The following is a 22,826-nucleotide window of genomic DNA, read 5'->3' as shown; positions in this document are numbered from 1 at the left end:
TTACAAAAAAGAGAAGAAATCCTGTGTTTCTTTTGATAGAGGACTCAGTGCAGCTTTTCTGTGAGTGCTTATGGCTGTATTTACATAGACCTTTCTGATAAAGCTTACTTTTTTAGTTTTTTACCTTTCCTTTTCCTTTAAGGCTTTAGTTCTCCCAGGAGCTTGGATTCAGCCGAATCCTGCAGAAAAAGGCAGAATCTTGGCCGAATCCTGGATTCAGTGCATCCCTAATTGATTTATTTTTAGAACAATAGGCAAAAAGTATTTTCAGTCCAAGCCTCTGAGTTAAAGGAGGGTATAGTTTCTCTTTAAGCGGTGAACACTGCGCAGAATCTTTCCCTACTGCCTTCTGTTGACTTTAGTGGGAAACGGTTCTGTCACTCCGATGTGATATGGTTTTTGTTCTCTTATAAGTATAGATGCTCCTTTATAGTGTACATTATCCAATGCCATTTATTAATATCTGCACTATGGGAGGTTGCGCTTAGGTTGTTTTAGATAGATATGCCCAGGTTGAGGGCCAAATTGGGATCAATTCATTTTTTGGCTTCTATGTCAACAATTGGATCACAATAGAGACCTATACAGACCTGTTAAAGTGTGGTGGAATATGTCTTTCCCTGAGGCACCACTTTTTACTTAAGTTATATGTCCCGGTAAAAACATTACCAACGGAACAGTATTCATCACTGTAGCTCCATAAGGAACACCCCTGAATGTAACTGAGGTATCCTCCTATAAGCAACAAAACATTGGGCAGTGGGATCCACTCGTAATTGTTAAATAACATCCTAAACTTAAGGATAATAGCAATGCTGGAACCACCTGATTTAAATATATTTTGCATCCCTGTTTCCTGTGTATTAAAATTGCGGTGTCATTTTGCCAGAAAAGGAAAAATATATTCCGAAATATAAACAAACAAGTCCTTTCAAAGATGCAACAAGACAAACATTCTATGAAAATTCTTAATGGTGACTTGACTTTAATGAGTTCCGCAAATATTTTACATCTATTGTCCTTCACAAATAGATATAAGATTTTACAATGAACAGTGGTTGGACTGGAAAGAAGGGATATGTGATGAAAAAATATACAAATTTAGATGACTGGGTTTGTGCTTTATATACAGTTCTTGCTTAGCGATGTAAGCAAACATCTTGTGGAGAGAACGTGATCTTGGCATGGCAGGTCTATATCCCTTGTAATAACACTTAATTTATGGCTCATGGTATCCTGTGTGAAGGCCAGCAGAACATTTCCTTTTCATACAGGTATAATTCTGAATACTGCTAAGGCTTATGGGAATTTCATTGAATGTTTTGACATGATAATGGCACATACTGAAACATGACTAAACAAGGCCACTTATTATAGTTCTCATAAAATTCTTAGATACAAATAACAGAAGCAATCACCCAAGCGAAACATTGATAATATGCATACAAAACTGTGTGGGAAAGCGAGAAAGGTGGGTTGGTGTGATCTGAAGGTAATGGAACTACGAACCAGTAACAATTCATATCCTAAAAAAAAATATATTAACTGCTAAGAATAATAGAGTGTTCTGCTATTGCAGCAGTCACAGCAGAATATCAAAACACTGAAGTGGTGAGTTTACTAGTAAGAATTGTCTCTGGTTTATGGCAGGTCCAGCCCGAGGATTGCTGTTTCACTCACTGCCGGGTAACACTGTCCTGCAGAAGCACGGTTATATAGAAGAGCGTTCCATGACATGGGTCAGATTATTTTAAAACAAACACACAAAAGGCACCATGGAAATGTGTTCCGAGCTGTGACACTATATTAAAATCCTTAACTTGTGGCAAGAAGGAAAGAAGCAGCTGTGGTTTTAAATAATGACTTTCTGCAGGTAAAAATACTGTGGCGATATCTCTCTAGATGGGTTCTGGTTTCAGTTTTTCTGCTAAGAAGTCGCTAACAAAGCTCTCAACGATCTCTGGCGTAATCTCCTCCACGTCCATCACATACTTTGCTCTAGCCGACATGTCCAGTATGGTCAGCAGAGGGGCAGCTTCTGGGAGATTAGTGAAATCCCGCAGGGAATCTGTCATGTCATCCTGTGGGAAACAAACAGGATCAAGGAAGAGTCAAAGAGCTGCAGCATTGTGTAATGCAATTTTATAAATCCAAACAATATACTAAGGAACTGTACATAGAGCTATTTTATGTGTTTACTATGCATTTCAATAGATGCTTAATGTGTAGCATGTTACACTTTAAAAAAGGAAATGGTATGTCACTTTGCTAAATGCAGATCTTCATGCTCATTGGTTCAACCAGGCAAAATAAAATGGAGGTACACTAAAACTTAACCTAAGTCATCATGTGTAAGAGCCCTACAGTGCTTCTATTGCCATGAGGGAAAGTAATAATCTTGTAAGTTACTAGGGGTGGCAAAAATCCAACCCCTGTTAACTTTAAGAGCCAGATTTCCTTTTTTTGTAACTGGAAATGTGTCTCTTTTAATTCAGAAAGCATAATTAAGTTGTACTTGTAATATTGCCCTCGTCAGAGTGGTGAAAAAAGGGGCCTATGGTTTTAGGACAGCTGCCTCGGGAGGCATAGTTTTCAAAACCAACCCTGGGCCTCTAACAAATATCAGACCAGGGGAACATCACAAACATGCAATTAAATAGAATTCCTCAGCTGCAGAGGGAAGGTAATAATTCAGCATTCCACATTAAACTTAAATGCACGCATCTGTGATTAGGTAACAGCAGTCTCCAGTTAAATGCACACTAATATATAATCATTCTGATCATCTAAATGTTTCACCCCTATAATCAAACAAACGGATTATAACGGGTGCCTATGAAGGCCCATCAGTAGAGCACATGTGGACTTATACTAAAAGGGATTTTGTAATGAGTTATTTTACTATTTAAAATTCTTGAACCAATAAATGTATTTTTCATATTTTATCAGCTGTAATATTCAGAAAGAGCCAGCACTTTGCAATGCAACTGCATACAGATAAACTTTTGTTTCTACTATTCAGTGTTTATTTGGATCTATAAAATGTTTAGCTCCAGGCAACTTGCTTTTTGAAAAGGTAAGCGGTTGTATTGTGGCTAAAGTTTCCAAGTTGTATGTAAGGTATTTTTGGTGTCACTGCCCTGTGCCTCTCACTGTATAATGCTTAATATATTATACAGTGTAGTGACTCCACAAATACATTACATACAGCTAGAGATCTGGAGTCATTGTTCTTGGAAGTCACTGTATCATTACTTACAAGTATGACTTCAGCCAAAAGTTAAATGGGAGGCAGTATAAGTAGAGATGCACAGAATCCACTCTGTTTGGATTCGGACGAACCCTGAATCCTTTGTGAAAGATTTGGCCAAATACAGAACTGAATCCGAATCTTAATTTTCATATGAAAATTAAGATAGAAAGGGTTTAATTGAAATTGCATGAAAAAATTTCAACTTTCATGTTTATGTGTCAAAAAGTGATGCGCATGGCAACAAGCTGTGGGGGCAATGACAAGTGAGCGCAGACTAGGGGTAGGCAGGGGAGGCTCCTGCCCGGCACCGCCTAATCGTTGCGCCCTAGGCAGGTGCCTTTTCTGCCTATCCCTAGTTCCGGCCCTGGTTCAGGCAGCTGAGTCCTTCAGCAGGTGTCAAGGAGCTGTTATCTTGTTAACTACCCACTATTCTGCTGATAGACTTCTTGTGGGAAAAGATGATGTGTGTGACATCATTTCAAACTTGCAGCACAACAGTAAAGAGAGATTGATGTTTATCAAAGCACACATGGCTAAGGGCACTTGTGAATAAAAATGACTAACCTCAAGCCAATGTTTAAAATGATATATAAAAAAATCTGTTTGCTCTTTCAAAAAAATGGATTATAGTGCAGGATTCACTGTTCTGCAAAAAATGTGTTGCAACGCAAAAGATACCTAGAGAAGCTTCTTTTCTCAGATCCCATTAGGCCAACTTTCAAGGCAAGGATCTTTACTTTTTATAGGGTTGCTGTGCCTATTGGCTGGTAAAGTAAAAATGAAAAATACAGTACGGCTCTTCATATTCTTTTTTTTTTTTAGGGTTTTTTAGTCAGGTGCTGTTTTGCAGCTTTGCACTAGGGGGCAACAGTAGCACGCAGTTTGCTTCAAGCAAGCAACTCCTGCAGCCGTCCAATGGGCCAGGAAAGCTTTCTGAAAGCTGAGAACATGGTGAGAGACACAAAGCAGGAAATTCCAGGAAAAAATTACGCAGATATACAGAAAACACCTCTGCGGGGAATGCGATGGGCTGTATGCACCATTCCAAATGTCAGATCTACATATAGAAATACTTTGTTTCATTTGTATATTTGGATCTGTCTCCACTACAGTCTTGAGAAAAGTGATCGCTTTCCATAATGAGAGTTCAGCCCTTTTGTAACTGTAAGTAAAGTGCGGATAAATGTATGAGGCTAGGGGAATAGGTCTGAGGAGGGCTGGCTGGAATGGAAATCTGTATTCATAAGGAATATCTTTCCTGCCCATGTTAACCATTGCTAAGTTACCAACTGTGCTCTATATCTGTGGATATTGCCTTGGAGTTTTACAACTTGGTTTGATAGGGAATGGCCTCACACGTATGATGCAGCAAACTGGTTCTGTGCAAACATTATACATTTGCACATAACCAGTTTGCTGGTATATAAACATGCCAGTTTTGCTGGTATACACATACTATACTACTGGACAGGAATTCAAAATAGGCTCTGGCATTATATGTATATTGAGGCCCAAACAGCCCTACAGACCCACTATTTATGGCAATTACAGCAGCCTCTTTTTGCCAGAATCCACAGATTGCCAGTACAGGCCTGAACACCATATTCCTAGCCTCACCAGATGCATTCTTTGTAACCACACGATCATCAAATCTGGCCATTTTTACTTTATGTGATTTCCAGCTGAACTGGTTTTACATATGTGGCCCCCAAAACAGTTAATTGTGTGGTGACAGTAGAAAAAATAGGTCAACTGAAGACCAAATTCAATGTTTGGTAAAAAGTCATTGACTAGTACGGAGCTGCACCAGATTATATTTCTACCAAGTGATATGACTAACTGGTCCCTAAGATAATATGTTAGACCAGCTCATGTTATCCATTTGTGGACACTAGTCTGACTGATAGCAGGACTTGGCCCATGGCTGGCCAGCTGAACATATCTGGACAAGCAGTATGGCAGGTAACATTCATATATTTAATTCCAAATATGCATGTTAAAGAACAAGGAAACCCCAAGTTACTGGGTGGGGGGGTTGTTGCCAATATGTAAGGAAACCCCAGAGAATTCAAAGGGTCAGTGCTCCTCTTAAAGGACATGTAAACTCCACACACAAAAATTTATTCAGTGAAAAGCCTCTTTGAAATCTTTCAATACCTGCCACACTGGTTGTCCAGAGGTTAATAGTAAGGCTGCAACATCCCCTTAATCACTTAGATTTGCTTCTCCTCCTGTAACCCACTCAGCCCCTCCCTCAGGAATTTGCTTTGGCTGTTGGGCTTGTGGGCATGCTCAGTTGTTCTAAGCTCAGCTCTAGCTGTTTGCTTTAATTCTTTTTTTCCCAACCAACTCTTCTTAGCTCAGCTCAAACAAAACAGAACTTTTATCAGAGACAGTTGTGCCTGTGTGAGCCTGTATTCTTGATGAAATGTAACCAATTATGTATTATAGGAAAAATGGCCACCATTAGGAAAATGTGATGGTGCTGGCAAGTGGAGGGGATATATGCAGTACAAATATTGCCATTTGGGTGGGGGAGATGTGCCCAACTGATATACATTGTGGGCAAATGTAGGCTTTACATGTCCTTTAAGATAAAAAATGCACTGACCCAAAGAAATAAGTAGTGCAGAACTATGCTGCCATTTTAATTACCATTACCAGGAGTCCCTCGCACTGACTCTGAGTCGTGGCAGTAAAGTAAAATGCAAAGAAAGGTGTAATTCCCTTATGTACGGTAACATATTGGTAAATTAAAACCCCAAGGGCTTAGTTATTTATATGTACTTAACTGAGGTGCTTTATACTGGTTTTACAATAAAACATATACTATAAAAACCTTTCCAGCGCCCCCTCCTTCTCTGCAAGCCTCACCCTTTCTGCATAAAGCAGATTCAATTCTGGCAGAACTGTGCAATGGGGATAAAAAGCAGATTTGCCCTGCACTGATGGCAAGGCACCTTTTCACTGCATTCTTTAATCATTAGCTATCCTTTTTGAATCCCGTCCTTGGAGAGATAAGGCTTCTTACATTCCTTCTTACATGCACAGATTTGGCTTCCTCAGTAACCTAATATCATGTGTTTCTTTCTGTACTAATTCATTACAAATTGCATTATAGAGTGGACAAGGTCTTGTCTATTGAGCGGTTTCATATTTGCACATATCTGGTATGAGATAAGGGTATCAGATATCCTGATGTAACATGCACTGTGCAATCACATATTGCATGGAACATTCCGTCTTTGTCTTTTCTTGTATTTAAAGAAAATGTGCAGAAACGGCTTTACTGCTTTCATTACAAAGTACATCATGATGGCAAACTATAGAATGCATAGCCCATACCTTCACACTGTATTTGACTTTGACATGAACAAGTTGCCATAATGCTTGCCTTGGTAAAGCTATTCTCCATAGGTAGCACCTGTAGCCATTATAAGGGTGATGGCACACAAGGAGCCCTGTTCCCCACAGCTATACATTCCCTATAGAATATTTGACATAGCCATGACAAAGCAGTGGGGTTAATTAAGGTGCAGCCCCCTGTCAGCCTTGCTGAGCTGCTAAACCGTATCATTTCGAATTTATTGCACTCCTCCCTTTTTATTTTGTTGAAATGAATTCCTCTTTAGTTAGACAGAACTGCTGAAAAGAAACAGATGTGGCAAAATACATCCACAGAACAGAGAATAGAATGAAATACTGTTCTGTAAATGTTGGGCAGTGGGTTAAACTTTCCCTATTACACTATGGCTACAACATGCACAGCCAGAAAAAGTTTAAAGATCTCTCACCATGGGAAACCAGTCAGGCCAACTTGTTGCATCACATCTGACAGCAAAAATATACTGGCAGAGAATGCTGGGAGTTGGAAAAGGTTAATTCCTTAGTTAACTATATCAGGGCTATAACTGGAGGTCTATGGCAGGGTATTGTCCTTCAAAGGGTTTTCATGGCCCCCAGTCTGCTCAGAGGCTCCATAGACTTATATAATTATTTAATGCAAGAAGTCAGTCTAAAGGGCTGGATATTATAAATCACTTTGCTAAAGCAACTTACAAGAATTATAAAAGGTGGTCACTGTAACCCACCAAAACCTGTGCATGTATTTTAGCCAGGGGAATGTAGAAGTCCTGTAGTACAGCACATTGGCATATCTGGGGGTTTGTTTCCCCATACTGAGAGAAATTAAAAAGCAGATGATACTGTAGGTGTAGAACAAAGTGAATCGGGAAAGGAACATTGATAACCAGCACAGTGAGTCTCAGAAGTAAGTAAAAGAGATACACAATACAGGGAGGCCCCAACTGAACCCCAGATATTTTAACCCTTGCTTGCTAATTGTAAGTAAACTGATCCCAATTCACTCAAACCACTCCTCACTGCTGTACCTATGTATGTGCATGGTCTGAACTGACTATGCGGCGGCTTGTGCCTTTTCTTAACAATCAGTAAAGAATAGAGCATCTTTTACAGCACATATTTTAAACCCAGAGTTATTGGTATAACCTAAAATGAAAAGTAATCTGTTGTAATATGGGGATGATCTGAAAATGTTTGTAAATCGGTGAGTTTTGCATTCAGTCTCTAATTTGCACAACAGATTTACTACAGTTGACTGCTAATTGGTTGCTATAAGCTACTGCAGTGGTGAAAATGTGCCCATTATTAGTAACTATGCCCCACAGCATACCTGCCATACATACTGCTGGGCTCAACTAAGGTAAGGCTGACTATATTCAGACAGTATCTGGTTTATGGCCAATAAATTTCATGCTGGTATATTTATTTTTGGAGTAACTGAGCACATTTGAGCACTACGGCAACCCTGATTCAGAAGTAAAAATTCAAACATGCAAAAAAGGAATGTTCCATTGGCACAATTAAGCTCAACCATACTTTAAACTAAAAGTCTAAGAATCTTAAGGCTACATACACACAGGTACTTCAAAGTGCATTTAAAGGGATACTGCCATGATTTTATTTTTGAACCAACAAGTGTATTTTTTTAGTTGTAATATTGGGGAAGGCAGCCAAGTCAGTGCATTGTGTCTGAGTCTGATCTTTCAGAAGGAACCAGTGCTACACATTGGAACTGCTCTTAGATAACCTATTCTGTCTCCTACTCCCATGTAACTAGAGGAGTCCCAAGCCGGACTTGGATGACAGTATTCCTTTAAGGTCAACTGCAGTCAATATCTGGAGCCTTTTTTCTTTATATGGGGGTTGGAGTTGGGGAGCATGATAAACACAGTACAAATATGGCAACTGTGGCTAAAGCACTTGGATGCTGTAAAATGCATCTAAATGTGCAATGCATATATGCAGTATTTTCTAACTTGTTTTCCATGCACCCAAATAAGGTGCCCATTGGTTATGCACAAAAAGGTGTGCTTGCAGTGAACCCTTATTTAAAAACTGGGTATAGATGTAGAAAAATATGGTTTCATTAGTCACACCAAATCTTGGGGAATACTGCCTTAAAGATGTACTAAGCTGTTACAGCAGAGCTGTCTTATAAAATCTGTGTTCCTCACTTACCTCCCCTGCAACAAAGAACAGTAGTGGTGCATCCTCGTCTTTGGCTTTATATTGTGCTATTATTTTTTCAGCTATGGGCTGGATGAGCTGTTTTGCAGCTTCAGACTCTCCTTCATCCTCTGAATCTATGAACAAAGAAAGACAATGTGATCAGCCACTGCATGTGCATTCTCAAGATTCACCCAAAATAAAGTCTGGTTATTTTTTCTACTCTATATTGCCCTGTGAATTCCCTCTAGTTAATTGTCTTTGCCCTCTGCAGTGTAATTGGAGTAACATTATACTTCCAATGTTGTAAGGCAGATGTAAGAAAACTTTAAATAGTCATGGGTTGGTAAATGCAATGGGGAAATGACTAGCAGGATATAGTAAATACTGGCCTGAGTGTGTCTGATATCACAATTGCTTACACAGGTGCAGCATATTCTGAATTTTACCACCTGGCATGCAAAGGCTTGGGCTTCACTAGAAGGGGAGGAAGGTGCAACTGAAAGCAGTATCTGTTTCTCTGCATTCCTGATTCTGACTCCTGAAACAGCAGTATGTAGCATAAGCTAACTACTAACATACCTCTGCTACATTGGTCAGAACCAGAAAGTGATAAAGATATACTGCTTTCAAGTGCAACTACATTTACAAAGTTGCTTAGAATTACATTTTATTTAACTGTGCCAAAAGTAGTTTTTGGATGGATATTCCCTTTAAGGGCTCTGGCACACGAGGGAGTTTAGTCGCCCACGACAAATCTCTCTTGTTGCAGTCGACTAAGCTCCCCGTATGCGGTGGCGCGATTTGCGGAAACAGCTGCGATTTACATTTTCGCCGGTGGGATGTCATATCGGGGAGATTAGTCGCCCGCAACAAGAGAGATTTGACGCGGGCAACTAATCTCCCCGTGTACCAGAGCCCTAAGTAGTTAAAGATTACAGGCATTATTGTGAGCAAATAAAGCTGGAAGGCTGGATGAAAGTTCTCCTGTTGTGTAAATGCACATTTAAAGAATTGTTAAAAGGTAACAGAACACAGAATTACAAACTAATGTAAAGGTGACATAAATCTAAATTGCTGAGCAGAAATATGTGAGGGGGTTAAACAGGGTTAAGCCTTGGCAGGCCCTAGCTGCCTACTACTTTCTATAGCACTAGATCTTTGCTCTCAGTAGGGAAACAGGAAGCATGAGAATCATTTCCCTTCCCAGACTCAACACCCGCTGTATTCCCATGAAATACTAAGTATCCCATAACTAAAGGAAAAAAACAGGTTCAACACAATCACTGTTCTTGTTACAAGTGAAATGTCTTTGTAGTTGTGTGACAAGCTGATATAAATGAAGCAGCCTATAGAAAATACTGACCTGTTTTCCTGACTGAGGGTGAGTTTGCTGGCTTTGTGACATTTTGTATAATTGGACTTGTAATATTGTATTGCTAAACAAGCTCATTCACTTGACACTGGGAGTACAGGTATGGGATCCCTTATCCAGAAAGTTCCGAATTACGGAAAGGCTCCATTATTAACAAATAATTCTCATTTTTAAAAATGATTTTCTTTTTCTCTGTAATTATAAAACAGTACCTTGTACTTGACCCCAACTATTAATTAGATCCTTATTGGAGGCAAAACAATCCTTTTGGGTTTATTCAATATTTAAATTATTTTTAGCAAACTTAATTATGAAGATACAAATTACGGAAATATCCCTTATCAGGAAAACCCCAGGTGGTATGAGGGGCCGACGTCCACTTACAGCTTACAGCCCAACACCGTGCAGGACGTTTGGCATTTGCCAGAGAACACCAAGATTGGCAAATTCGCCACTGGCACCCTGTGCTCTTCACAGATGAAAGCAGGTTCACACTGAGTACATGTGACGGACGTGACAGAGTCTGGAGACACCGTGGAGAATGTTCTGCTGCCTGCAACATCCTCCAACATGACCGGTATGGCAGTGGGTCAGTAATGGTGTGGGGTGGCATTTCTTTGGGGGGCCGCATAGCCCTCCATGTGCTCGCCAGAGGTAGCCTGACTGCTATTAGGTACCGAGATGAGATCCTCGGACCCCTTGTGACCTCATGTGGCTGGAGTGTGTCAGCAGTTCCTGCAAGATGAAGGCATTGATGCTATGGACTGGCCCGCCCCCGTTCCCCAGACCTGAATCCAATCAAGCACATCTGGGACATCATGTCTCGCTCCATCCACCAACGCCACGTTGCACCACAGACTGTCCAGGAGTTGGTGGATGCTTTAGTCCAGGTCTGGGAGGAGATCCCTCAAGAGACCATCCGCCACCTCATCAGGAGTATGCCCAGGCATTGTAGGGAGGTCATACAGGCATGTGGAGGCCACACACACTACTGAGCCTCATTTTGACTCATCACTTGTTTTAAGGACATTACATCAAAGTTGGAGCAGCCTGTAGTGTTTTTTTCCACTTTAATTTTGCGTGTGAATTTTGCGTGCTTGATTTCCATTGATAATTTTTGTGTGATTTTGTTGTCAGCACATTCAACTATGTAAGAATGAAGTATTTAATAAGAATATTTCATTCATTCAGATCTAGGATGTCTTATTTTTGTGTTCCCTTTATTGTTTTGAGCAGTATACGTTTCTAGCAATCTGCCAAATAACCTAGCAGCTCTGAGAATGGAACATGAGGTTTTGGGGAGATGCATATGGACACTGTCAGTACTGCAGATTCTTCCCATTCAGTACACTCCATGAAGCATAACAAAGTGTACAAGTATAGAGTGCAAGCATAAAGTTCATGACAAGTAGAAAGGAGCACATGTTTTTTTCTCTAAAGGACAAGGCGAATAAGTAGTCAGGCAGTGCTAAGAAGGGTACTGCTGTACACTACAGCATATGATTGAAAATACTATTTATTCTACTGTGATCACATGGCAAGGTCCTTCCATCATCTGCACATTTTTTTTTCTTATTAATACTAATAAGATATCAGCTGCCAATCTAAGACAAGACCGTGCACCCTGTGGGTCATTTGCTAAGCCACCATTGTGTCCACCAGTTTCACAGCTGCAGAATGTAGCAGGTTTCTTATAGCTAAAGAGACTGTAGCCCCACCCCCCCAGCACCCCATGCTGAGAACTGGGACCAACTGTTGCAGCTGCATTTCTTGTCCTGATCCACAGTTGCTGATCCTGCTGCACATACCTAGAAATACAGTCCATTAAGCACAGCTCTAACAGCTGTCTCTCTTCTTTTAACATTTAGATAACCAGCTAGCAGCACCCCTGTGAAACAAAATATGTGCATGGGGAGTAGAGTGAGGAGCAGAGTAGTTCCTGATTTATACACTTTGGCTGTAGACTGGGGTAAGTACAAGGTACTGTTTTATTACCACAGAAAAAAAAGAAAATATATCTTAAAATTTTGAATTATTTGATTGTAATGGAGTCCATGGGAGATGGTCTTCCCATAATTCAGAGCTTTCTGGATAATGGTTTCTGGATAATGGATCCCATATCTGTATTGTAATTCAGGCCCATTTAGGCTGAATGTATTCTCCTTACCTACGAAGAGAACAAGGCAGGGACCCTCATTTAATTGCACTGCATTTAACTCGGTCAGTTCTACTACAGGCTTTGGGTGCCATGGAAACTCCTTGCAGTCAACATCATGGAGAACTTCTACACGCCCTTGCCTTGTAATGACCTCTCCTTTGGGGTCTAATATGATGAGATTAGGGATACCTGTAAGACAAAAGGTTGAAAAATTAAACCACAAGAGAAATTATCTTTTTATCTGAATTCTTGGTTGCCATCAGGGGGGTACTGCAGTCAGGGGCTCCTTGGCAGAGGGGACACTAAGAGAAGTTAAAGTGTAATTAGTGGGTTGTGAAGGAGGCAGGGCTTGTGGGACAGAAGATGTCATCTAGGTGGATCATGGAAGGATTTTGTACAATGGTTGAGGGTGGCATGGATCAGGGACATGGCCATGCCTCCATGGGTCATTTTTATTTTTCATTAGGGCCCCAATCTACTCGTTGGCACAGCCTTTCTTTGAGGTGAGCAGGGCCCTTATAACTTAATAGTATGGGGCCCCTTTATACCTGATGGCAGCCCTGTAGGTATCAATGTAGTAAAAGCAAGTAATCAACAAAAATATTGTGTCTGCTGAGGTTAAGTTGAATACGTGATAGTTATAAAATGTTTGTGAATGGATAACCTTGATAAACCTACATTACAGGTTTTGGTCATGTTAGACTGCTAGTTCCTTTGGACAGGGACCTTTATACAGGTTTACAAGTGGCAACTGTGGCAAGTAAAGGTATATTACCTAGCAGTTGCCATTATGCCAACAAAATTACAGTATATGAGGAAAGTCCATTTAATACTTAAACATAAACACAAAACACACATTTTATCCAGTCTGTTGAAGCAGCAAAATGAGGTCATAATGGTTATATAAGCGCATTTATTTAATTGAATTTCCGAGTCTGCCTTTGCGTGATAACTATACAAATCCATGGCCTTGTTATAAGAGGAAGCAGAGTGCAACAGTGGGGACTGGGACTTGATGAAATCACTGCCAGGCATGTGCTCTAGCAGTTACTGCAATGTAGGAATTTGATTATCCTGAAAAGACATATGGCCCACAAAGCTGTAATTTAATTTGAAAGACCCAGTACAGATCATTTGGATTTTTATCTGTTCTGAGGTTTAGATTTTTATCTGCACTGAGATTCAGAAGTACAAAAGTTCAACAAAGCTCTACATTTTCAGCAAACTTTCTCCTCATTTCAATTACATCTCTGAGCAGGAATATGAAAGCAGCTGCATTAAAGAAACGTGTCTTTCCAAGTATCAGTTGGCTGCCATTTGAACAAAAGATTCATAAAAACAAGCTTATGGCTAATTTCTATATAGGTATGTATAAGAATGGACTAAATAGCTTTCGCTGTCAATCAGTGTTCAAACATTAAACAAATATTGTGTAAACACCAGCCTGATTCATATGGGTAGACTGCCTCAGCATTCCAGGCTTCTGCTCACATTTCTTTCTGCGCAACTTCCCAAATACTTTCAAGCAAATGGCAACAAATTGCCTGTAGTGTAATCTTTCCTTCTTACTCTTAAATCCTCCTCTAATCTGAGTACAATAGATTTCGCAAGCACACAAACTGCCTAACCGCATGTCAAATAAACAGTCACAGATGGCTTTGACCATTGTGGTAGAATCACACAATGCACGGTGGGGACATTCTTTCCACTTAAGTCATGTGTTCATCTGAGCACTATACTGACAACAAAGAGAAAAAATACTTTTCTAAAGAATGTTTGACTTAACTTTATTTACAGTGATGTGGAAAATGATTTGCCACCTTTCACAATTCCCTGATTATTTTATATCTGTCATACAAAATGCTTTCTAATTGTTAAACATGTAAGGAAACCTGGATAAATACCTAATAGCTACTCACTGTGCTGCAAAAAATGCTTGAAGCGCCAAATGCAGTTCGGCACTTCCCTGTGGCACAGTAAGTACCTCACCACCCCATGTGGCTGGTCACTACCAGAAAGAAAAAGTAGATTAAAAGTAAGGTAAGATAAAAATTACTAAGTATGTATGATATTTGTATGATATTTGTTTAATTTCTTCTAAATAAAAATTTGTCCTTATTGGAGGCAAAACAAGCCTATTGGCTTTATTAAATATTTAAATGATTTTTAGCAGGCTTAAGTTATAAAGATCCAAATTACAGAAAGATCCCTTATCCAGAAAACCCCAGGTCCCGAGCATTCTGGATAACAGGTCCCATACCTGTATATTATGTTATCATAAAGCTTAATAATAACGGAAGCTGTGTTTACAGGGGGCTAAAAATGAATACAGACCCTAAATGCAGTTGTTCTACCCTGAACACACAGTAAGTTGAGGCACTGTTTGCCAGAAGGCCTTAATGGAGGGATAATTGCTCTGGAAGTTCCACTATGGGTCACACATCATACAAGAAGAGAACAGAAGCCATTGGGTTTAAAGCACATCAATCTTCACTCAGTATTCTAATATTCTTATATTAGAATACTGGGCCAATAAACATAGTGCCAAACCTCCGAACCCACCCAGGAGGATTGGCCGAATCATGAACCGAATCCTGATTAGCATATGCTGATTAGGATCGGAAAGGGTTAAAAATCGCAGCGCGCTGCATCGTACGGCAAAATTTTTTTCACTGCCCATTTAACCCTTTCCGAATTCTAATTATCATATGCTAATTTATGCTAATTAGGATTTGGATTCAGTTCGGCTGGGACCACAGATCCGGCTGAAACCGAATCCTTAAAAAAAACGCCGGGATTCGGTGCAACCCTAGTTAAAACACAATGTTCTTTGCCTACATCTCCTTTACACATTCTTATCATTCCTTCAGAAGTAAGAGCCACAGACTGCAACATAATATAGAATGTGCCATCGTTACAGTTTATATGTAAGAACAGAACATTGTATAAAACTTTCAGGATGGTAGAGAATACCACTGTAACAGTAAATTAAAACAAAAGCACCCATTCATCATTGTGAAACTTTTATTTGGCACCAGCCTTCCCTTAGGTGAGCAGCAAGTATTTTCCTTCAACCTGGAAAGGCTTTCATTTGTTAGAGAGATATGGATATAGTATTTTGTCAAGCTATATTTTCCCCTGAATTTTTGTTTTCTACAGTTTACCCAAAAAAATGTAATGACATGAGAGAAAAGTCATTATTCTTCTCCTACCAATAATGCATATTTTAGTCATCCTGCTTGAAAAGGGAGCAAACTCAACATTACAACGCTCCAGATTACAACTAGTGAGTTCATCCACCCATTCCATTATAGGTTACGCTAGTGAGTTCATCCATCCCATTATACAGATAAACATATTATTCCTTAGGAAGCCCACAAAACTTCTACAGCCTGTAGTAGCCAGGGTTGCTAATGCACTTTCTATTTAAGTCCAGAGGACCTGCCAAAGTTGTTTGAAAAAACCCTTTGCATGAGCTTATGGGCTGCACAGAATGGAAAAGAGAAACTGGTGAAGCAGGTACACTACTCGGATAGTTTTATGGGTTAATTGGGTTATAGACATGGTAATATTCATGTATAATTCCAACTATTTACTGTACATGTACATTACTTCAGAGATGGATTCAACTGGTCCCTGGATTTTGACCCCACAATGTACAAAAGAGCTATTTATTAATCTGTAAAAGTGCTGCTCAACAGTTCAAGGCACATTATCCTTAAACCTAGTGTTACACTTTTATGCATAAATGGATAATTCCATATAAAATTCCAAATATAGTAGATTTAGTTTGCCTTGCACTCTTTTGCACGTTGTACTTGTATTGCCCAAGTTTATTTATAGAGTTGTATAAAAGATAGAACATTGTTTAAAAAAGGCATTACAGTAGTTTTTAACTCCTCTTCCTTCATGTTTTTTTTCTCATACAAAACACTCAACTCTATACACTGCTCATATTACTCTCCAGTGGCAATTTTAACCATTGGTTAAGTCATTTCATTGAAATAATACAAAAAAGCAAGAAACTCGCTTCAGTGTTATGTCACCCCCATGCTACTTCCCCTTCCATTCTAATACTGTCAGTTTTTCCAAATTACTCCAGCAATGAAACAGTCAAGGACTTGGCAAATACAGTAACTCTTTTTAAGCACCCTTTCAAATAATGTTTGAAATGACAGGTTTTTTGTTACTCATCACTGCTCTTAGTTCATTAATCCCCTTCTCTCTTTGTGTCCTGCGCCACCGATCACTGAGGCTGCCTAGCCAACTAATACTTCAATTAAAGAGGCAAAACAAGCAAACCATAAAAGCTATAATCAACTTGTCACAGGACAAGTTACTTTAGAAAGCTTGGGAGAATAGACCTCTAGCAACTGTGCTTTTGCTCAGTCATACTGTTTCATATACAAAAGCTCAGACTGCAGAAAGAAAACCAACTCATTAACAGACACACAGCAATAAGACCTATTTAGGGGGGATGCACAAAACACAGAGTTGTCCAATACTCTACAAAAGATTTCGCAAATACCAGACTGAATCCTTACTTTTAAGTAGTTGTTAAAATAAATGTTTTGCTAAATTTTTCAGCTTTGTACATGTTCATTCCATTCAGGCTAAAGGGAAAGGAAGTAAAGAAGTACACATAGTGGCCCTTACAGCTCACGTGGCCTTAGGATACCTGCTTGTCAGTATAGCAGTACTATGGCATAGAATGATACCCCCAAAATATCCTCCTCAGAATGCTGCCAAGCAGCACCTATTGTCCAGTGCCTGCTCCGTATATGCCAGGCCATCACTGTCGGCTGCAAATGAAGTGCACAAACAGTGACAAGGGGTGGCCAGGACACAAAAAATCATATTAGAATAATAAAGTTTTCTATTGATATAACTGTAAAGCAACAAAGTAATAGTCATGCTTTTTAAAATTATTCAAGCCATTCCTTACCTTGTATTCCATATAATCGATTCAGCCGTGACCTTCTTGCCTCATCACTGTATGGGACGGCCAGCCAGGGCATTTCACTGAAATACTGCTTAAAGGATTCTTCTGACCTAGGCATTTAAATAACATACACCCATAAGCATTTTTTTATATAACTCATTCATTATATCATACCCAAAAACCACAGTCATAAGTTTGTCACAGTCTAGGTGAATAGGTTGTACTTGTAATAAAGCATGTTTTTATAATAAATCACTTGTCATCTTCATATTCCTAAATGCTTTATTGTGCAGACTCAATTCAATAGTTGTCAGGGAGTTGTCTGGTGCCATTCATGTTGGCTTCCACAGGCACTAAGCCTTATTTACAAAAACAACAAATAAGTGCAAAGCACTGGTAAGGTATTAGCAACAACTAGTTTGGTATTAGCAACCATACTTGCTCCTCTGCAACTTGAAGTAAGCTGCAATGTATCCCTTCAAACTGCTCTGATGAATTTTGTGTAAGTGCATTCACGTGCACATAATTCAGGCAGACTGGAACTGCTGGTAAATCCATGGTTCCCACAGTATGAATTGTTAATTGCTGCAAATAAATTGAATGCTAATGCAATTATTACTAGTATATGCTAGAAGTAATGCAACTACAACAAAGCTTTACATGCTCCGCACACGATTGACCAGATCAGATGTTATGTATTAATGCAATGGGTGCAATTTGCCGTGGATGCATATTTGTTTGTGTCTGCAATTAACTTCTGTAGATAAAAAAAAAACATTGTGAAATGCACCTAAAAAATTGCACACTGCACTGCCTTCATAAATTAGGCTCACCAAAAGTATCACTGAAGTGCATCTTGTATTTTATTATAACGCATGATTGATTGAAGTAAGAAATGTGCAGGAATACAACTGTTAAACTACAGTACTTTAAACTTTCACGGCCAATTTTCAAAAATTAATACGCCATCTAAAAGCTGTTTAGGTCATGTAGAAGTCAATGGCAGGTTTCCTTTTAACCACTGAAAGATTTCTTTGCTTTGTGGTTTTAGAGTTTTTTTTATGCTTTCATTTTTGTGACAATACAAAAATTAAGCGGTTTTCATGTTTTCCCACATTTTTTCCAACAACATTTTTCATTTGTGCTTTTTTTTTTTTTTTACGAGTTAATCCCTATCTGGAGACATACCTACAGTGCTGTCATTGGTGCCCTGAAGTCTCCTCATATTCTGCCTGTTTTCAAGATCAGAAGCCTCATATAAAAAAATGGAAATACCCATCATGCCACGCTCTTGCACCAAGACTGCCGTACATGTGCACTTGCGAAGACCAGTGAGAAGAGCATTAGAGAATATTTGTGAGCGTGCTTTAACACAACAGAGCAGGAGCGCTCACAAACAAAGATCATGCACACACCGTTTAACTAGCGCTCAGATGATATAAGTACTGGGACATGATCGTTATGTGTTGCCCTCTGTTCTTTGCCTGCAGTCTCCAAATGCTCATGTTTAGGGGTGCTGGAGCTTGCACATGCACATTTAGTCAAAGGGGATGAAATAGTGATATCTTTGAAAGCGGACTGCAGAAAAAAAAGTTAGCTATCAGGTAAAAGCAAGGGAGGTCTTTCTTATGATGAGGTCTAAAGTTTAACCCTTTCCTTCTGCTTTAAAGGAGAAGGAAAGGGTACTTAAGGAGAAAGAAAGGTAAAAACTAAGTAAGCTTTATCAGAAAGGTCTATGTAAATACAGCCATAACCACTGACTTCTCTGTCAAAAGATTTCTTGTGTCTGTAATTCCTGTGCCAGAGACACGCAGCTCAAGAATGCTAAGGACTCACTCCCCCTCCTTAGGAATGTGGATCTGAGCCAATCAGCAGGAAGCTGACTCATAGTCTAACTAACTGAGCATGTTCACTTGGTCTGGGTGTCTGTGCAGGAGCGAGGCATTATGGGAACTTTCTTTACACAGCTCAGCATTTTTTCTTCCTGTTTGGCTTCTGATCATCTGAACGGGAGAAATATGGGGAGACATAAGGGCACTATTGAGACAACTGAAGGTATGCCTGCAGCTTGAGATTAACTCTTTATTAGTCTTTCCTTCTCCTTTAATAAATCACTTGCCATTTGTAGTTTTAGAAATGAGTTTAGTCATGGTTTCAAAAAAGCTCTATAACCACGAAAATCAAAATATGAATAAATCTGCCCCTAAAAGTTCAACAACACCAAAAGCATTGCAGACTGCCTATAGCTGGCTTATTTTATTTTTTTTCACTAGAGTGTGATGCTATGGCTTCCACCCAGGGACAAATAGGAAAGCAAAAAGAGATAAGAAACAAAAAAAAAGAACTATTAATTTTTGAAGATGGTTATTGAAGTGTTCTGCCAGCTGATTTAAACAAGGGTTCTGTCATTTCCCAAAAATGCAAAATGAATTGCACTTACTTACAGTGCTTTCATTGTCACTGGTTTTGCCAATTGCCACGATTTGTCCAGCTCAACAAAAAAAGCAGGCCATATATAGAAATGCCCACAGGACTTATGGTACATAGAGCAAGAAGTCCATAAACACCGCAGTGATTTAGACAATACTTGGGCTTTAATTCTCTGTGTTTTGCTTCAGGAAAAGAATTGACAAAATACCAAGGGTGGTATTGTGTGTGTAATCGCATTAGGACTTGTGAACAAAATGTTCCATTTAAACTAATCTCAAAAGAAATGTATATTTTAAGGTTTTAGTCAGACTATCCCTTTAAATGAAAGATAGCTGGCTCACAGAACATTAAATTGCTGGGATTCTTGGCTCAAGTAATTATTCTGAAGTGCTGGTTACATTACTCATACTTTTGGTCGAATTACAAGAACATTGGTTACAAACTGATTAACTCAAGAAAGAAGAAACAGTTTTGCCTGCCCTCAGTTTGTCTGCTTCAATAATAAGGCTTCACACTCAAGGATACTTTGTTTTAGGAGCATTGATACTTCTCCTCTTCCTCCTTATTAACACCTTTCTCATCTGATTTCCATACTTTGATAAATCTAACCCTGATATATCCTAGTTCTGACCTAGCAAACAGTTACAGAAATGTAAAAGGAAGTGCCCTACTGCTAACAATTACTGGTTAGTGTTCACAATTGCAGTTTGCAGGTTCCAACTAGACTGGGGGTTTCCTGGGCTTGGTTAACACTGCCTGTGAACTGTCACAGAAAGAAGTAAGTTTTAGATTAACTATCAAAACAGTGGCCTGTAGGAGGGCTGTGTTCACTCCAAATAAAAAGGTCTTGTAAAGTGCTCTGTGACTTGAAACTACCGTCACTGATACAGTTTATTTTATAAAGTCTGATGTTCTATTATAACCCCTGTGGTCCAATAGGAAAGGGAACACTTGTCAGCTTTTTCCAAGCAGTGGGATAAAATTGTGAATAAATACCCCCTATTGTAAATTATAAGGATATTATAAGTCACAGAGAAGTTCCATAGCCATATAAAAGCACTAGGATGAGGTGGCTTCTAATATCCTGATATTTTACAACAGGGGCTACTTTATTATAGTATACAAGATTCCACAAGTCATGTGATAGAAGTGACATCACTAAGCACTGAGTATAACATTATAATTTACAGGATATTTATGGCTCTTGTGTATTATGATGTGATATACCATGTTGTTGCCTGGAGATTACATTAATGATAATGGCATACAAAAAATGTCTGTGGAGCATTTGGACAGGGTAGGGGGCCTCAAATGTTCCTTGGAGTGCCACATCTGTTCTGCAGGCCACAGCTACTTTACTGGGAAAAACTAACTTCTAAATAGTGTGGTCTCTTAAAGGACAATGAAAGGTTAATATAAATTAAAAGTAAGTCTAAAGGCATTCTTTTTAAGTACTTACTGCATATCTAAATTCCCAGATCCCTGCTTGCTTCTCTGAGATATGGTGCTGGCAGCCTACAGCAGTGTGAAGACTACAGTGACATCACTGAAATCTCTCTTCCCTTCCTGTAGGTGCCAGCGGCAGCCTTCCTATTCTCTGAGCATGTGTGTAACTTGATCCTGTCTCCTGTTCTGAGCTACACATGCCCACCAGCCAATCAGAAGCGGATCTGGCAGAGGGGAGGGGGGAGGGAATGAAACACATGTGCAGTATGAAGCAAGGAGGGAAAGGAAGGAAGAATACCTTTTTAGAGATGGCTGTCTGTTCTAGAAAATGTGAAGTAAGTGTGACTGAGTAAATATTTGATTAGGTGAACCAAAAGTGTGGCGTTTTTACTAAACAATAGGAGGACTATTGGGCAGTATGCTTTTTAAATTTTGCCTTGCATTCTCCTTTAAGTCACATTAAAAGTAAACAACTTTGGTATATTAATCTGCTTTTAATATAGAGACACCAAGGTCTAATGATCATTCCCTGTGCCATCAGCTGGGCTTTTCAGTACACACCGGCACCCTCTGCACTTGTTCATTCCTTGCCTCCCATGACCGTATGCACTTGATCATTCTTGGCATGTGATTTATGGCTACATTCAGATCAGTTCAATCCCAAGACGCATGCTTTTGAAGATCAGGCAATGAGGGTCTGTGACAGCCAGAAGGCACACATGCAACCTTACCACAGTTTTACACACACCATCCAAATAATAAAAAGAATAACAGAGTGAAGCCACTGTCCCATCATCCTAAAGTTTGCAGCAGTGCTAGAAAATACACTTGTGGGCTTATTTATCAATTTTCGAGTTTGTTTGAGTTTGTTTTTCTAAATCAAATAAGCTTGCATATCGAATGGTCACTTATTTATTAATAAGGATACTCTTTCGATTAAAAAATCTCTAATATCTCAAGTTTTTTGAGTTTACGAGCTCTAAAAACTCGAACAACTCAAAAAATTAACGTTTAAGAATATGGCTTGGCTTTGCCTATGACAACTCCCACTGATTTCTATAGAACTCACAAGCTTTTAGATGGAGAATTGTTACATTCAAGGTTTTGGGGTTTTTTTGCACTTAATAAATAACAGACATTCAAGTTTTCAAACCACAACTTGATTTCGAGTATTTGAAGCACAAAAAAACAAGAATCGAGAAAAAAATTGACCATTGATAAATCACCCCTAAAAAGTTTGCAGTGCAACAGACACCATGAATTTTTATTTACAGTGGAACTGCTTAACGTGACTTACGTCTAAAAAGAAGTGTTACCCAATGTCTACAGTTGGCAGAAGAAACAAAGAAATAGTATCTGGTTTAATGAACAGCATTATGTGGAGAATACTGAGAATGGACCTTTACAGAATGAACCAGCTAGCGATGGGCACTTAAATCCCCCAGTGCTATCTCAAATTATGGCACAAGTGCAAAAACATTAAATGTTTAGGGGAAAGAAACACTTTTAGAGTTTCCCATACACTGTCTTAGTGTAACCAATACACACTAAAACTTTACAGATAAGATTTACCTGTAATCAATATGTTTCATGGGTAAACCTGTGAATTTTGGGAATCAGAAGTGCATGGAATCCTTTCCCCATACACCAAATGCTGGACAGCCTCCCCGAAGCCTTACACACTTGAGCTTGC

General features: G+C 39.2%; 1 protein-coding gene across 1 annotated transcript in view; it reads right to left on the bottom strand.

Moving 5' to 3' along the window:
* Window positions 1-957: 957 nt before the first annotated feature.
* nxn (nucleoredoxin) overlaps window positions 958-22,826 on the bottom strand; it is a gene marked incomplete at its 5' end in the record, with an annotated part of 79,712 nt that continues 57,843 nt past the window's right edge. Inside the window, 4 exon segments of the mRNA NM_001142200.1 lie at window positions 958-2,081; window positions 8,795-8,919; window positions 12,325-12,504; window positions 17,261-17,367. Of these exon segments, the coding sequence (NP_001135672.1) occupies window positions 1,899-2,081; window positions 8,795-8,919; window positions 12,325-12,504; window positions 17,261-17,367 (595 nt within the window). The 3' untranslated portion in view covers window positions 958-1,898.

Source organism: Xenopus tropicalis, chromosome 2 (genome assembly GCF_000004195.4).
Source record: "Xenopus tropicalis strain Nigerian chromosome 2, UCB_Xtro_10.0, whole genome shotgun sequence".
Lineage (NCBI taxonomy): Eukaryota > Metazoa > Chordata > Amphibia > Anura > Pipidae > Xenopus > Xenopus tropicalis.
The sequence above is the reverse complement of the archived record's forward strand: the minus strand, read 5'-3'. Positions and strand labels throughout refer to the sequence as shown.